Below are 17,968 nucleotides of genomic sequence, written 5' to 3'. Positions count from 1 at the left end.
GTTGGGCTGATCAGATTTCCCAGAGACCAGTCTTTCACTCTCTTATCAGGAGAGAAACAAGCCTTCTGAGAACCCGGTGGGGAAAAGACATGGAGGTCTCATCTTCAGCATTTAAAACTTTCAGTTTTCAGGATTGTACCTCAGCCTTCAACTCTTTCCAGTGTCCCTCAATTTAGCTTTCTTTGTTTTATCCTATGTAGAAAGCAGAACTTGTCTTCCACCAGAGTGGGGAAGGGGTAGCACTGGGGCCGGGATTGGGGAGAGTGGCAGACAAACCTTCAGCTAATCCTATGTCAGTCCAGACCTTCCTGGGGCCACTTTTGGAGGTTTAGGTAGGCACTGGTTTACTTCTTCCCTGAAGGTGATTTATCCTGATAAGAGGCTATCATGAGTTCACATGTTTTAATACTTTTGCCAACTTTACCATCTAAAATTATATAGCAATATAGACAAAAGTATCCTAATAATAGTTTTAGATGTAGAAAATATTAAAAAAATTATGTATCTCTCTGTTCTCTCTTCCTTAGCCTTTCTTAGTTAATCCATCTAAATTCATTTTCTACTGTTTAAGTGAACACCTCATTGCAGTCTTGTCTCAGTTTTAACCTTTCTTCTAAGGGTATGTTTGGATGAATTTATGAGAGATTTGTATTTCACCATTAGGTTAGCTTCTTTGACTCTGATAAACAGTATACAAATATATATTATAAATAGCTTGTATATTGGTTTTTGGAGATAGTTCTAACATTTTATTGTTAATTTAGACAAGTGTGTTGTATATGTTTTGTTTTCTGTTTGTTAACAGAAAGCATCTGTCAGCTTGGAGTTTTCCTTTGAAGAGATACTTCCAAATACTTTGGCCCAAATCAGAACTAATCTTGGTTTCAGAAAAAGTAAAGTATAATCCCAAAAGCTATTTTTTTACGTATTTTCATCACTTTGTACCTCTGGAATAAATTTTTTATGAGTATGATTTTACTAGCTAAAAAATAGAAAGGATGTTAAGGTTTTTCTTCGCTAATTAAAATTAAATGTTAGAAGTATGTATTTTGAAATTTATCTGAATGCAACTGGGCACAGCATTAAACATTTCTTTAAAGCATGAAAACCAAAACCTGGAACCCTGGAGAAAAAGACATTCTTACTAAAAAATGATAATTATGTATAACAGTAGCAGTTCACAGCAGATTATCCCTGTGTGTGTGTGTGCGCGCGCGAACTATAGTACCATTTGGAGATAACTCATCTTGTTGAACTCTATCTGGGTGAGAGTTGGGCCTGTACAGTTTCAAACATTTTCACCAAAGAATAAACAGCTATTTAAAAGCAAGGGCAGCCCTTGCTGATGTGACTCAGTAGGTTTGAGTGTTGTCCTGTGACCAAAAGTTTGTGGGTTTGATTCCTCATCAGGGCACATACCTAGGTTGTGGGTTTGATCCTTTATTCTTATTCGTGGTCTGGGCATGTACAATCCACAGTCCAGGCATGTACAGGAGGCAACCAATTGATGCTTCTCTCTTGCATCGATGTTTCTCTCCCTCCCTCTCTTCCTCTCTCAAAGCAATGAAAAAAAAGTTCTTTGGGGGACTTCCAGTCAGGATGGAAGCTTAAGTAAATATGGCTCACCTGTTTGCATAACCACAGCAAAAATTACGACTAAACTACAAAACAACTGTCACCCAGAATCATCAGAAAATTGAGCTGTATGGAAGTCCAACAACCAAGAAATTAAAGAAGTCTCATTCATTCATATGGGTAGGAGGGGAGGAGATGCAAAACAGGTGGTTTCACACCTACATGTGGTGGATAAAAATCAGGAGGGATACCTTGGAAGTAAGGCAACCCAGTGTCACACCAGACCACCCAGCCCAGGGTTCCAGTGCCAGAAAGATAAGTCCCCATAACTTCTGGCTGTAAAAATCAGTGGGGGTTGGGGAAATGGAAGGAACTGCAGGATTCTCAAGCATCTCCAATGAAGGGCCTGCAATATACTTAGAATTTACTCAGACTCACTCCCTCAGGGCTCCAGCACCAGGGCGGCAGTTGGAAGGGCACCAGTGGCATATGGGGAGGAGCTGAAGTCTCTGGCATCAGGGTGAGTGCCAGGGGGCAGGTTTCTCCTAGAGAAAACTCCACAGACCAGGTAGCAGCCACTGTCCCTTTTCAGAACCCTCCCCCAAACAGAGCCACAGATCAGTGCACCATATCTGAGACCCCATCAATTTTGTTCACATGGGTTGCCCCACCCTGGTGAAATAAGGAAAATTTACAAGGAACCAACAGTGAAGTGGATGAAGCCAAGAATCAAATTAATGATTTGGAACATGAAGAAGAAAAAACATTCGATCAGGACAGCAAAAAGAAAAAAGTCCAAAAAAATCAAGGATAGGCTAAGGAGCCTCTGGATCAACTGCAAATGTACCAACATTCAAATCATGAGGGGTGTTGGAAGGAGAAGGGAAAAAGCAAGACATTGAAAACTTACTTGAAAAAATAATGAAAGAAACCTTCCCTAATTTGTTGAAGGAAATAGACATACAAGTCCAGGAAGCACAGAGTAAACAACAAGATGGACACAAAGAGGACCGCACCAAGACACATAATAATTAAAATGCCAAAGATTAAAGACAGAATCTTAAAAGCAGCAAGAAAAAAGCAGTTACCTACAAAGGAGTTCCCCTAAGACTGTCGGCTGATTTCTCGAAAGAAACTTTGCAAACTACAAAGAACTGGCAAGAGATAATCAAAGTGATGTAAAGCAGGGACCTACAACATAGATTATGCTACCCAGCAAAGCTATCATTTAGAATTGAAGGGCAGATAAAATGCTTCCCAGACAAGGTAAAGTTAAAGGAGTTCACCATCACCAAGCCATTATTACATGAAATGTTAAAGGGACTTATTTTAAAAAAAGATCAAAACTGTGAACATTAAAGTGGCAATAAATTCACAACTCTCAACAATTGTGTCTAAAAAACAAACTAAGCAAATAAGCAGAACAGAAAGAAAGTTGTGGAAGATCATCGGGAGGGTTATCAGTTGGGAGGAGGAAGGAGGAGAATGCCTTCATTAAGAAGTACAAATGGATAGGAATGGAATAGACGGGGGATGTTAAGAACAGTATAGGAAATGGAGAAGCCAAAGAACTTCCTTGCATGACCCACGGTGGAGGGTTGCCAGAGGGAATGGGGATACTGGTTGGAGGGGGGCAAGTGGGGAAAGATGGGGTCAACTGTAATAGCATAATTAATAAAATATATTTTAAAATATCCTTGGCTGGGGATTAGAAAAATATATATAAGCAAGGGCCGAAAATAAATATAAGAAAATTTTCCTATAAAAGTGGAGAGAAATTGTTTAGCTTTAACAGTTTTTACAAATCAGTAGTCTGCAGTCTGTAGAGTTCAGCAGTCATCACGAGATCCTTTTAACATGTCCTGCTTTCCATATGAGTCTATTTACTGACCTTTCTCCTTTTAATTCAGAAACCTAACTCCCAAGGCACAGTCAGAGGATCTCCGTGCTTCTCCCCTCCCCTCTGTGCTCTGTTGTAGCCCACGCTGTTTAACTAAGCAGTATGCACTTACTCAAGGACACCAAAAGAAAATTTCACAAAGAGCTCTTCCTTGCCTTTTTTTGACTATTAAATCAATTCACTCAGAGATGTCCCTGTACAACCAGTGTTATACTGGTTATTTACTGATATGTATATTTACTGAGTATCTTTTCTGTTTTACTTTATTGTTTGATAACTCAATTTATCACTCTTTGCAGTGGCTTAAATTAAGAAACAGAAAGGTAACTGCCATTCATTGAACCCACTGTATACTTAGCTTTGACTTATATATTCTTATGTAATCCTCACAACCATATGGTGTAGGGTGATGTTATTCCTGCTTTCAAGGTGCAGAATCTGAAGAATGGTTTTCCCAAAATCACCCAGCTAAGAAGTGGGTGGCAGGTCAAAGATTTTAAATTAATTTGATGCCAAAGCCTACAGTTTTCTGTTAAACTCAGGACCAGCCTGCCCCCAGCCAAGTCCTGTTTCAAGACTGCAGGGGTGCTTTTGTATTTAGGTCAGGTTAATACCTGCGCTCTGAGATCTTAGGTTAAGTATGTATACACTGAGATAGTATTAAGCAGAGAGTTTCTTGGTTGTCACAGTGTAAGGAAGATAGATTCACTGGGTTTTATGAATCATTGTATAGAAATAAAACTTTATATAAGAACAAATTTATACACATTTTTAAATCACTTTTTAGAAATCACTCCAAAGATGAACTTTTTAAAATTCAGTATGTCATCTTACTTTTGTATTGACTTGTTTTTATGTTTATCTATTTCTTGAGATTACCGAGGAAACAGGAACTTTATTATGACCTATCTAATATTTAACATCGTTCCTGAGTGTCTTATTAAATGTTTGTTGAATAAATGACAATCTGTGAGTTGTAAACTTTTATAAGGAAGGATTCTTTCCTTGCCTTTAGATTTGGCATCTCCCTTATATGGCTGCTTTTTTATAAAATAGACACATCTATTCGCCACCTCTGCTCTAAGACTCTCTATCACGCCTTTCAGATCAAAGAAGGGGAGAAGTCTCTGTCGGTCTGCACTGTGGTGCTATTCTTTAAGCAACTTCCAAAGTAAAAGAGACGGCAATACAGGCAAAGAAAGCATGTAGTTCCTTTAGTAAAAGTAATAGTTTTTCTTTTGAAAAAAATCATAATTCCAAAAAGTAAATTCATATTTTTGTCCTTTGAGGTTGTCTTAATCAACCTATATTGTAAGTTATTTTAGTTATCTGATCAGCTCCCTTAACACTGGAAGTTTAACTGGTCTGAAAGTATAGAGCTGTAGCATGAGGAAGAGTTGGGAATCATGCATAGGGTCCGTCAAGTCACTGTGCAGAAGAGAAAAGGACAAACTTCTTAGTCTTTTTCACCCAATAATCTAGAGGTAGACAGAAAATCCTTGCCTTGGATGGTTTAAAAATAGCCACATTGTCAGGTACCAGGGAGTCTAACCCAGGCTTCTACTCTTTCAGTCCAGCCATTTCAGCCCGGGTGAGGCCAGTTGAGAGCCATGTCCCCTTCTGCCCTGTGCTCCCCTACCTCTCAGACTTCAGAAGACCATTGAGCAACAAATGCCTGCCACAGTCGATTGGAGAGCCTTTATTTTAAGTGGAAATGCCCATTGTAAAATCCTAAGTCACTACAGGAGTAAAATGGTCTAATCTCTCATTGAAATGCCTCTGAATGTAACTGAAATATGAAGGGACTTAATGTTAAACAATCTTATGAGAGTTTATTGTTGTAAGAATTTATAAAAACTATGAAGTGGCTTTCCATATTGATTCCTCATTAACAGATAATGATTGGCAAAGAGGAAATAACAAAGCAGTATACTAAACTGAAAAAAAATTCTTTATTCCATTTTGGTGTAGAAATTTTACCTTCTAATTTCTTAGACTTACATTTTTATGAAATTTACTTGAGAGAAATACATCTTTAACATTAGAGGAAAATGGACAACGGGAAAGTGGAATTATATGAATCATTCACTTGAGTGTGAATCAAATTTAATTGCCTCTAAAGAACCAAAAAGTGAATAAATTGTATTTTTGAGAAATGGACAACATGGATAGAACATTAGGTTTTAGATTAAATAATTATTAAAGTCTAATTTGAACTATAGAAACAGATACCTTAGGACATTGTAAAAAAAATTTTGTTAACTTTTTAAAGGACACATTAAAAGTAAAATCTTAAGTTTCTAACTCCTGTCCTAGAATAAAACCTATAGCGCAATAATATTTTGCATAAGTTTGTAGTTCTATTTAAATTTATTTCAGTATTAAACATGGTATTTTAGTATTTTAGTTCACCTTGTTCTGTGTATTTTTAACAATGAAATTAAATGTATTTTTAATTATTTGTTTAGTTTTTAATTATGTATACTCAGGACTACCTTTGGGAGACTACAATGCTAGTATTTTTAACAATGAAATTAAATGTATTTTTAACGATTTGTTTAGTTTTTAATTATGTATACTGAGGACTACCTTTGGGAGACCACAATTCTAGTATTTTTAACAATTAAATTAAATGTCTTTTTTATGATTTGTTTAGTTTTTAATTATGTATACTCTGGGCTACCTTTGGGAGACCATGATGCTAGTCATTGGTACCTATTGGTGTCAGCTTCTATTAAAGTCAGTGCATGTTCTTGCCTTTATCTTGCCAGCTCAGATTCATTTTTGAAGTTTGCTACAGGAAGCAAAATACTGAAATGATCATAATACTTAACAATTCCTCTCCAGTTATCAAACATAACTCAAAAGTGAGAACAAAATTTTTAGAATCCAATAGTTTATGACATATATGCCATGTGTACTACAAATATTTCTTGATCAGACTCAGTAAGCAGACACAGAAAAATGACTGTAAAAGGGAAGAGCGAGTCACCAACCTTTGGCTAGAAAGAGCAAATGTATGTCTCTGTTCCCATCCTGCCCTACTGTCTGACGTAGGTTCTGGAATCAGTTCTGCCTTAACTGGACGCTGGCATCACGCTCAGGTGAGCTCTTCATGGAGCTTTCCCATTAAACAGCATTAATGCTGGTGTCTGAAGTACATTGAATATTTTTATTGATCAACTTGAAGAGAACATGTTACTATAGAAATTTCATATACAGTGAAGTTGACCAATTGAATATAGAATGTGTTCTAACAGGATATGAGGTTTATTTTCCCCTTTTTTTCCTAAAGGCATAATGAAGTGGCTTAAAAAGATACATAAGAACAAATTTTTCCTTTTAGGGTAGAATGATTTTGGCCAGCTATCCCTAGTTGTTGCAAGTTCACTCTTGGTGTTCAAAAGGTTAATTTTCTATATTTCAGATTAGCCACAGTTTATTTAACAGACAAAGAAGACACAAACCAGTGGCTTTTTTTTTTTTTCAGAAAGAATTCACTTGGTTACTTTTCTTAAAAACATCTTTCCCATTTCATTGAGGCAGATTTGGAAGTCAAACCAGAAACTTCAGGCTCTACTACGATGGAAAGCACTTTGTTGGGGAGAAGCGCTTTGAGTCCATCCACGATCTGGTGACTGATGGATTGATTACTCTCTATATTGAAACCAAGGCAGCAGAATACATTGCCAAGATGACGATAAACCCAATATATGAGCACATAGGATACACAACCTTAAACAGAGAGCCAGCATACCAAAAACATATGCCAGTCCTGAAAGAGACACATGATGATAAAGATTCTACAGGCCAGGATGGGGTGTCAGAAAAAAGGGTAAGCTACCATGAAACCACACTTTATCTTCTTCTCTTTGGGGTCCTTACAAGAAAGTCATTATTGCCAGAAGAGATTGACCTCTCCACAGTGCTTTGAAAAGGTTATGTTTGTTCCCTAATGTCTAGTTTTACTGGTCTTAAGCTTTTCATATATCTAATTCTTATTTAGTTAAAATATGTCAGGTGTATTTTTATACTCCTGATTATTTTCTGTTTTATCAGTTTCACAATTTTAAAAATATGTTGGAAAAATGCCCTAGTAAAAATGTTCAGGGGTCTTGTTCAGAAGCATAACTTATGGTCAAGAAAAGATAGCTAGAATACATAAGAGATTGAGGAGTTGCATTATCTATCAAAATTATTTTTTGTTTATCTTAAAGATAATTCCCCATAGAATGGTTCTGTTATTTATAAAACTGGATATATCTATATATTTAAAATATAAATGATTAAATTCAGTTTATGAATAAGTCTTACACTATTTGAGAATTAGTGTTTAATAATAGGAGGATTTATCTATTTATGGACTCTGAATGAGGAAGATTTACTTTTATTTAATTATAAAAGAATTTGTTTTCATTTGTCTTTTTTTAATTATAATATATTTAAGGTTAGCATTAGAAATTTTTATTCCTTGATTATTTTACTTTGAAAATTGTCTCTAGTCTCCCTTTCACTCCAAGAAAATGAGTGAATTTCTTGATGTTTTATAATAAGTGGGATTTAGTTGGAGGAATTTTATGTACTTTTATTGGAATCATGTTAACTTATTATATTTTGAGAATCTTCAGTTGCTATATTAAAGAAATGTAGTATTTGTAGTGGTTTGAGTTTAGATTCTGTCACCAAATAGACTTGTGTACAAATTTTTCCGTTTGCCAGTTGAGTGAACCTCAGTAAGTTACTTAATTCTTCTGTGTTTTGATGTTTTTATGTGTAAAATTGTGATAATTATCATGTAAGGATTGATCGAATGAGATAGTATGTATAAAATAATGAAACAACGCTAGGCATGTAGTAAGCACTCAATATGAGTTTGGAGACGATATTATTATAACAGCCACATTACCTTAAAGCAGCATCCTAAAATACCTCCAGTGATCTTAGAGTACGTAGGTACAGAATGGAAATATAAAATGTTCATTTTTCCGTCCAAATTTTAGTTTCTGGCAGGTCTTACTTAGAGCAGCATTTTGTGGCTACAGAGAACCCAACATCTTAAATTATACACTACAGAAAGTTTGTAGAAAATGGTTTTTCATATGGTCATATTTTTTTAGTAACCACAAATCTTTTTTGGAAGTAACCAGAATTTAGAATCTTAAGTGCATGCTGTGTTTAATGTTCTTTTCACTCTCTAGTTCCCGTTTTTTAACTTCGTTTTTTTTCCATTCATGACATTTTTTAATAATGCATTTATTTAAATATCTAATACTGACACTACATTTTATGCAGCTGTGTTTGAATATTCTAAGGCAACATTTGTGAAATACTTAAAAATGTGTACATGTGACCCTTTCAAAGTTGACAGCCTAGTGATAACCTTTGTGAATGTGTTCTCTGTATATTTTTCATTACCAAGGAACTTAAGCTAAGGACACTTTGCTTTATAACATTGGGCTAGTCATTTAACTTCCTGAGACTTTGTTGATCCCTTCTACAAAGTGAAAATAATATTCACAAGAGCCAAGAGCCTGAGGTAGATAATGCTTCGAGGAACCTTTTAGCTCTGGTATCCGGGATTCCCTATGTGTTCTGGCAACATTACATGTCAGCATTACCTGGATTCTCTTGTGCTGATGGCCAGTGATAGCTACATAGGGTGAAAATAGTTGTCACTGGAAAATCTCTCTCTCCAGCAGTGCATAATTAAGAACCATTTTAAAAATTACTCTTTGCTTTAAACTGCATGCATCTTAAATCTAGTCAGCTTAAAATCTACTTACTCAAAAATAGATTTATTTTATTTACAGGTGTCATCCAACAGGACAGGGATGATGGCCTGTTCAACAGCTTGACACATTGATTCCCTGTCACAGTGGATGACATTTGTAAGTAAAGACAATCATATTTAATTGATTTAAAATACCTGCTGACACAAGTACAGTTTAATAAATATTTACTGGGTCCTGAATAGCTAAAGTTCCTCTTGTCCGTGACTCCTTTTCCTCAGAGGCAGAAAGTGTTGGCTTTGCAGGAGTTAGTGTGCTGTGATGGAAGAGATCCTAGTGCTGGAATTAAGAGCTGGGTTCTAGATCTACAGGAATCAATTTTGTGTGTTGCTTTGGGAACATTGCTTCACTTATGAGGTTGTATTTTCCCACCTTTGGGCTTTGGACTAGATGATCTCCAAGGTGTGGCCCTTTTAGTGTGTGATCCTCTGGGAGTGCAAGTGGTCTCGGAGAGATACAGCGCAGTACCAGAAAGAGCACAGAAGTGCGCTCTTGAAAGGAGAGATCTGTCTTTAGCTTATCCACTAACTAACTCTGTGACCGTGGGATATTCTCCTAGCCTCTCTGGACTTCAGTTTCTTCATATGTAAGATGGGATTTTCTACAAAACATTGATTTTTACAGGATTTTTAATAAATACTTACTGGAAAAAAAGGGTTCTGTGCTCAAATAGAGTCAATAAAATTGTCTTTTTAAAAACAAAATACTTCATTTCTGTAGAATGCTTTGTTAATAACCTAGTGTACATTATTATCCTCTATGAGTGCTCCAAAGCTTATCTGAATCACCCTACTACTATTTAGAATATTTTAGAAAAATAATGTTTCATGAAACCCATTTTGGGAAATTTTGACTTCTTGTTTTAAAGGTCTCTTAAAGTCTTTCCTTGTTCTAAAATTAAGGGAAGAATTTCATTTTTTTTTTCTTTGTCAGTCCTTAGGTATAAGTTGAGCATCTTGGCTTTTGTGGCAGGTTGGCAAGATGGTTGTATGACCATAAAGGTTTTTCCTTTTGGTTTCTTGTTTTTTGTTTTTTTGGGTTTTTTTGCCACAGGAAGTGAAGATTTGTAGTTGTCCCTAAGAAATCTGGTGGTCTGTTGTGAGGGGAAGACTTTTTTAAGCGATACCTATGTCATTTTTCTCATCAACAATTTAAGTTGCTTCCTCAGCCTGAGATACCAATTAGAAGCATTAAAAAATTTTTTTAAATATGTTGAAAGACATTTAATCATAAAGTTGTAACATGTTGAAAAGCCTGATTTCTTTCTCTTCTAAAATAGCTTAACTGTAGCAGCCCAGTCTGGCCAAGAGCCCAACTTTTATTAGTTCCTTTTTTTTATTGCAAGAATTTTTGCAGATGATTGATATTAGTTAATTTTTTAAAATTTATCTTGGAACTGTATTTAAATAGTTTCTTCTTCCAAGTAGTGAATATAATATATTTGCTTCAACAAATACTGGACCAGTGACTGAATGTGATAGTTTTATGATAATATTACAATTATAAGCAATGTAAATTTAAATCCCCCAAAACGATGCTTTAGAAATGTCTTGTATAACTGTTAATAATATAAACTGTCAAGTAAAATATATAATTTTCATTTCAGAAATTACTCTGTGAGTCAGATCTCTGAATCTAGCCAGAACCTCTTTACTTCAATATTTAGTTGTCTCCGCTCCAAACCCTGCCTTCCCTATAAGGATGACCTGTCATAGCAAGGGTATAGAAAACCACTTTGTTGGTTTTATGGAAATTCACCAAGCTAAATAACCTGTATGTGTGTATATATATTTTTTCTTTCCCTGGAAGTTTGAATGAATGCAGTAATCATCATATTAATTTATTCTTAAGGAACTTCTTTTATATTTAAATTCCATTTTTTAAAGACATCTTTGGGGAATCACCAGATTACATAGGTGTTGAAAATCTTGGTGAAATTTGAAGTTGAAATGTAACTGGGGCCCTGCCAAAAACTGCCATGGCCTCTGAAATTCTTTTGGTACCTCCATCAATGACATGAGGGGACATCTCTGTCCCCTGTTAGGTCTGCTGATTGTCTTTCTCTCCCACAAAGCAGATCTTCAATGTTTTTACTTTGCTTAAAAAATAGCACATTATCTGTATCTATATATATAATTTCATGTGGAAATCAACAAGAAATACACATCTGAACTTAGTCATTATAAAAGTAACAATAACAGGGAAGTGGGGGGCATAAAGGAGTCTGCAGAAAACTGTGTTTGATTTCTTAATTTTGAGCTTTCTCAGTCTTTGGAGCTTATCTTTTCTTCTCCTTCCACATTTCCTCCCATACTCGGCTCTTCTCTTCTTCCCTTTAGTAGACCAGCCTTATCAACATCCACTTCTCTGTCCCCTAGTCAAATTTACAAGCTCAAGTTTCTACTGTGGCTTGTTCAAGGTTAGGATTAGTTAGTCAGAGTGAAGGGACTCTTAGAGAACTGCCAAATAAATATGCCCAGTGTCACTTATTTGCATTAAAAAGCCAATGCAATAATTTATGAAGAAGACTACACCTTCCACACAGAACTTCAAAGAGTAAATTTGTCCTCCTCTATAAACATCCTCCTTAAGAAATCAAGTAGAGTTAAAAAAAATACTTCGTGGTCAGTCGTAAGTATTACTGAGGGGTGTGTTCTTGAGTAAGCTTTTAAACTCCTGGCAGCTCAAATTTGCCCTAATCTTTAAGATGAGGACTGTGGATGCCAATTGCACTAGTGGTTAAAAGTATTAATGAGATTTTGCAATGTGGTCTTCCTTGTAAATGCACTGTTACAGGACACCTTACTGCACTCCGGGATCAGAGCGATCACCAACCTGATGCCCATTTCGGGGTACTGTTGTACTGAGTACTGTTCCCCGAGCCTTAGTTAGAAACAGCATGTTCTGGTTTTTCTTCAAAACCCATCTTTTCAATGCTTGAACTGCCCTCTAAATTCATAAGATAACACCAAAAGGCTACTAATTGCTTCATCAATAAAGTAGCTTCTTTTTAAACAATACTGTGAAACCTCTAATTGTGTCCAATCAGGAAGCATGTGTCTGCCAGATAACGTGCCAGTGACTTTTAAGGCTCAAATATGTTATTTTTCTATGGTATTTGCATTTTAGTATTGACCAATATTTTAATTCTATCTCCCTGAAAATAAGGCAAGTAAAGCCCCCTCCTCTGCCTGTCAGGGAACTTTTGATGAATCCACACTCCATGTTGGGCCCTTAGGGTCTCAAATTTCTCCTAACTTCTACACCTACCTGTTCTCTTAAACTCCAGCTGGATAAACCCTCTCCTTCCTTTGCGTTTATATCATCACACTTTATTTTCTGAATAGTCTTTCATGAGTTGTCTATATAATCAAGTTAGGAGCACAGCAGAAATATCATCCCAATTTTTTCTTTAGTCCCTGTGAACTAAGTCATCTCCTGTCAAAATTAACTGCATCTAATTCAGCATTTATAGCATGTCTCCTATTTGTAAGGAAATAGGCTAGGCTTGGAAGGGACAAAGTACATACAAGTTATAAGTTGTACCTCAAAGAATATACATTTTAAAGTTTTCATTGTTTCTACTTTATTTCATTAATACTTAGACATCTTGGATAGCAAAAGACAAGCTACCTATATCATCTAGTATTATAGGAGTTCAATAAATATTAAGTTGGACTTACTCTGATTTGAGTTTATTGCAGTAAGAGCCCAGCAGATCACAGAAGACACTTGTGTTGGGTAAGAACACTAGTTTTTCAGAACCATAATTCAGAAATTAACATGGCCTTCTGGTACCCCACCCCAGGGTCAAGGCTTTCCTCCCTCGGTGTTGTGTTTACTTCTGAGTTTTATATCAACAGTTGGTGTCTAAGTGAACGAACAAATAAATAAGTATATTTTATGAATTCAGCCAAATCCAAGGCCCTAATATAAATCAATCCTGGGACTGAGGAAAAAAATCTAGCAATTCAGCCTGATATGATACTCTGTACTTTTTTCCCTTGAAGAACTCAGACACCTTAGATTGTCCCTGAGAGTTAGAGAGGACCATTCCTCATCCCCCAGATATAGCATGTGAGGTACAAAAAAATCTGCCTGTGTGACCATAAAATAGCTTGTCAGGGTGGTGGCTAGATGCACCTCTTTAGAAATAAGTGCAAAGAAGCCAAGATGTTGGAGTGGAATCTTCCCCAACTCCAGGCTGTCAGTTGTATGTTAGGACAATCTGGGCCCCACCAGAGACTCTCATGCTTGTAATGTTTCAAGAAAACTCTAATGGGGCCCAGGAAATGATGTATGTGAATCTTATCACCCACAGAAAGGATTAGTAATCGAAAGCCATTAGGGAAAACCAGATGGAAATAGGAAGAGAGAAGACAAACATTAGTTTCTCAGCTCTAAGGAACCAGGCCAGTGGAAGACCAAATTGTATTTTTTCCAGGAACACTGCAATTTTGGAAGATTTCTCTTTGTGGGCCAATTAAACAAATAAAATAACTCTTAAATTACTGGCTTGAAGGTTGGAAAAGGAAGCTATTAGAAATTCCTTCACAATTTCTATTTCTGAGTTTTAGCATTTAGGTGGGGAAATAAATAATTATTGGAGGCAAGATCTCAATCGATATAACTTTGTGAAATAGAAATCAACTCTGGCGGCTTTAGGAGCGTGATAGCATTTGGGGGTCCAAAGAAGTTCAAGACTGTCAGACAGTCTGGCCTTTCTGTGTTGCTCATAAACTACATTTGTAGGCAATTTTAAAAGAAGCAGCTGCAGTAAATCCTTTCATTCGATCTCATGCTTAATGATTTAGATCTGTACTTTTTATCTTTGCTTTGCTCCCTTTTCTTTCCCCGTCATACTTGGAATCATTTTTCCTTCTCCCCAATATTTGGACCTCTCAGAGACTGGTTAGTCATAGCCGTGCTCTGAGCATTTTCTTACTCAAGTTATGAGAACGTAATTGTTTTTATATATCCTCATAAGTTAGTCCTTAACAATTCTTGGGTCCTTTTCAAGTTAACAACAACTGGTCAAAAATTCACTCTTGAGCAATGATTAGATTTTTTCAATAAGAAATTACAGAAACCTGCAACCGCTGTCAGTTGTGCCCTTGTTTGTATGTCTCCTTTTAGCGTGCTGCTCCATGATTTTCAGTGTGGTTTTGTTCAGTAACATGAATGAATCAGCCTTATTATTTTCTATTTTCTCACCATTCAGGGAAAATTCACTAAATGCTACAGGTTTGCTAATGACCTAATTTACATTATTCAGTTTTATATCTCACAAAACATTTTTCTTGAAAATGTCTAAGTAACTGCAGCCTGTAAATTACTAACAATGTTTGATCACCCTATTTTGATAAAAGATCACCCTATTCCAAAAGCACAAGCTTTTATATAAAAGCTGCAGATTGTTTAGCACAGTCTTAAGAGATATATGCCTCTCTTTCTTTTGCCCATTCAATAGGAAGGGATCCCTGTTCTGGGTATAGTTTGCTTAATAACTTTAGAATTACTATGGACTGCTGCTCAAGTGCACAGTAGAGAAAACACTGTAGTCCCCTATCCCTTGAGAAAGTTGTCAGTGTAATAGGAAAACTACAGATTAGCCCATATCTCTTTTTAGGCTCGTTTTCTAAGAATATTTAATGTCAACTATATTGAGGTGTAATTTACATATAGTAAAATGCACAGTTACGTGTACAGATTGATGAACTTTGACAAATGTATACAACTGTGTAACTACCACTACAATCAAAATGTAGAATGTTTCATTACTCCAGAACATTCCTTCGTAGCCTTTTGTAGAAAATCCCACTGCCACCACTCATCTAAGGGCAACCTGATTAAATTTCTATCAGGACAAAAATTTTTAAGTGCTGATGTGACAGGCGACACCCTCTTTAATGTTTTAGTTTCCCACATTTACAACACACCTTACTTTTTTCTCTTTTTATGTATTATAAAAACATCTTATTATCTTGAAATAACCTACTTTCCGTATGTGATTTTAGATATAAAATTTCTCAGGTCATATTTTTTGGGGGAAATAGGAATAACAAAACAATTGTTAGTGTTGTAGTGATCTCAGGGTGTCCTGATTTGTTGAAGATTTCTATCCTATCATTATGGCCTGTTCGCTATTTAATCTGCTATAATGACCTCCGTAAATGTGGGTGCACAATGAGAGAGGATTCTTAAGTACTGGGAGGGGAGCAGCTTCTCTGCTATGCTGGGATCTTGGACCTGAACCAGAAGCACTCAGCAAGCTAGAAAGTGGCCAGCTTTCCTTTAGTCACTGGCTCTCTCCTTGTCAATCCTCTCTAGCCTGGAATAGGTCCCACAACCGGTGTTAGTCATGGTCACAGTTGATGGGAAATTAGAGCACCCCCTGCTCTGAGAACTGTACCTCATGGTACCGGATGTCACAATGAGAAAAACTACCATTTCTGCTTCCCCCACTCACAGCCTGTTCACATGGGAAAAGGCATTCTTTGTGGCAGTGGTATGATTCTAGAATTCCCTGTGGAACACTACTGAAGTTTGTTGAGTTTGGTTTTTTTTTTAGTTCTATCGACTTTAGTTTAATCGAGCTCATTAAAGCATTTAGATTTCCATCTTGTGGAAGTGTGCAGATGTAGGCCACCCAGGTCCTATAGACGAGAGTTCTCCTTTCCCCAGTTCCAGATGAACAATGACATTATCTGTGTAACAAGTTCCCATGGGTGGACCACGGGTTGTATAAAATTCCTGGAGAAATGGTTGTAACTGTTGCTCTTTCTCCCTGTAAAACTTACCAGAATGTGAGTAAATGAGGGGAATGTTAATGTAGGCAGAACCTTGACTTCCTCCTAATTTCTTAAAATAAATCAACTCATTTGCATATTAATTTTAATAATTTACTTCAATGCACCTTGACTAGAGTAGGCCCTCCAGTGATCTGGAACTGCTCTCTAAGCAGGCAGGCCTCAGGCTCAAACTCCTCTTCATATGCCCCTCTTTTGGAGCTCTGCATATTTTATTGGCCAGATTCTGGGGGCCTAGTGTTTCTCAAGGCTGGGATGACTGCTGGTAGAGGTGAAGAGAGGAAAGAGTACCGGACTGCGAAAGTGGTAGAGAATTGTAGAAATGCTTTAGCTACACTAACTAGATCCCCACGGTTATGCCAAAATCTGTAGGTGAATATCACCTATATTTGTGAATGAGTCCAGCCATATTACCTAAAACTGTCCTTACAATTAAAAAATGAATCATGTTGATATGTCTAATTAATGAGTTTAAGATAGTTTTTTTTCCTAGTCTTAAAGAAATGTGTTCTTTATATAATTTGAAAAATACAAACTAAAAGAAAGGAGGGGATTAGTCACAGCCCCACCATCCAAAAACAACTTTGTTAACTTCTTGATGGATTTCCTTCTAGTCTTCCTATGCATAGATTATTTTAAACTTTCATAGTTTTATTATACAAGTAATTCATATTCATTGCTTTCAAAAAGAATAAAAATATAAAAATCACATAAATCCCACTATTGATGGATAACATAACTAATAATATTCTCTCATTTATCTTTCCGTGTGTGTGTGAGAGAGAGAGTATGAGAGAGAACACTTCTATATAATACTAGATAATACATATTTGAGAATACTACTTTGTAACTTGCTTTACTATTAGGTTATAAAAAATCTGTCCATGTGAATAAATGTATTTCTGCTCTATTAGTTTAAATATCTATATAATATCCCATTATGTTTTTAAACAACAATTATTTAGCCAAATTATTTATTCTGTAAATATTTATTGAGTACCTGATGTGGGATACTGTGTCTAGTACCGAGCAAGACAACCGTGGATCTTGTTATGAAGCTAATTTTCTGTCTTGTACACCCAATATGTATAAAGAAACCTAAAAATTATCCTTATTATTTTAAATGATGAAAAAACAAGTATATAGATAGAGAAGCTCTTTTTGTCAGGAAATCTTGTTCTTAAATGATTGGTAGTCAGTGCTGTTTTCTCCTGCATGCTGTTTATGTCACTGTTATAAATCTTCCTTTAGTAGTTTTTTAAAAAAATCCTTTGCTTAGTTCAGATTAAGATTACTTGATTAATTTTAGTAGATTTTCTAAATTCAGAGTTTTATTTATTCTCGCAAAATTGCTATTTCTCTTCAAGTAAAAGATTTGTTTCCAGAATAGTTAATGCTGTAAAAATCAGTATTTCTTTAGGAATAAGTGTAACCAAAACTTTAAGTTTATAAATTGATTCACTTCAAGGATAAATTAAAAGCTTATACAATTTGTTTTTCTTGGAATATTCTATATCTTTTAAACCTATAAAACTTTTACATGAAACATTTCTGAATTTGTCGAATGAATATATAGAGTTGTGCATTAGCTTCATATGTAATCATAGCCAACCTTGTGTACCCTTTAGAGTTACTCAGTTCTGTATTAATGAAGCATTTTTGAAGGGAAAGAATTGCCATAATTTCCATTTGCAGCATGCACAGTGGCACTCAGTTGAAACAATTATTTAAAACAGATCTATTCGGTATCATTTGGACATAACATTCTAATTACCACTTATTTCAGTGTGAATAGTGAGTTCCCTTTGTCCTTTGTAGAAGTCCACACCCCCAATGCCTTCGCCTAATTAATAAATATGACAGATGCTTCTTTTAATTTTATTTTTCAATTACAG

At 35.8% G+C, this 17,968-nt stretch overlaps 1 protein-coding gene across 1 annotated transcript in view; it reads left to right on the top strand.

Moving 5' to 3' along the window:
* Positions 1 to 17,968, top strand: part of CHN1 (chimerin 1) — a 163,717-nt gene that overhangs the window by 83,599 nt on the left and 62,150 nt on the right. The window contains exon 6 of the mRNA XM_054562313.1: positions 7,022 to 7,310. Within this exon, the coding sequence (XP_054418288.1) occupies positions 7,022 to 7,310 (289 nt within the window). The remainder of the gene's footprint in view (positions 1 to 7,021; positions 7,311 to 17,968) is intronic.

Source organism: Pteronotus mesoamericanus, unplaced genomic scaffold, assembly GCF_021234165.1.
Source record: "Pteronotus mesoamericanus isolate MK-2021 breed Mesoamerican mustached bat unplaced genomic scaffold, CSHL_Meso_final scaffold_651, whole genome shotgun sequence".
NCBI lineage: Eukaryota > Metazoa > Chordata > Mammalia > Chiroptera > Mormoopidae > Pteronotus > Pteronotus mesoamericanus.
Note: the sequence above shows the minus strand (reverse complement) of the source record. Positions and strands in the feature narration are given on the sequence as shown.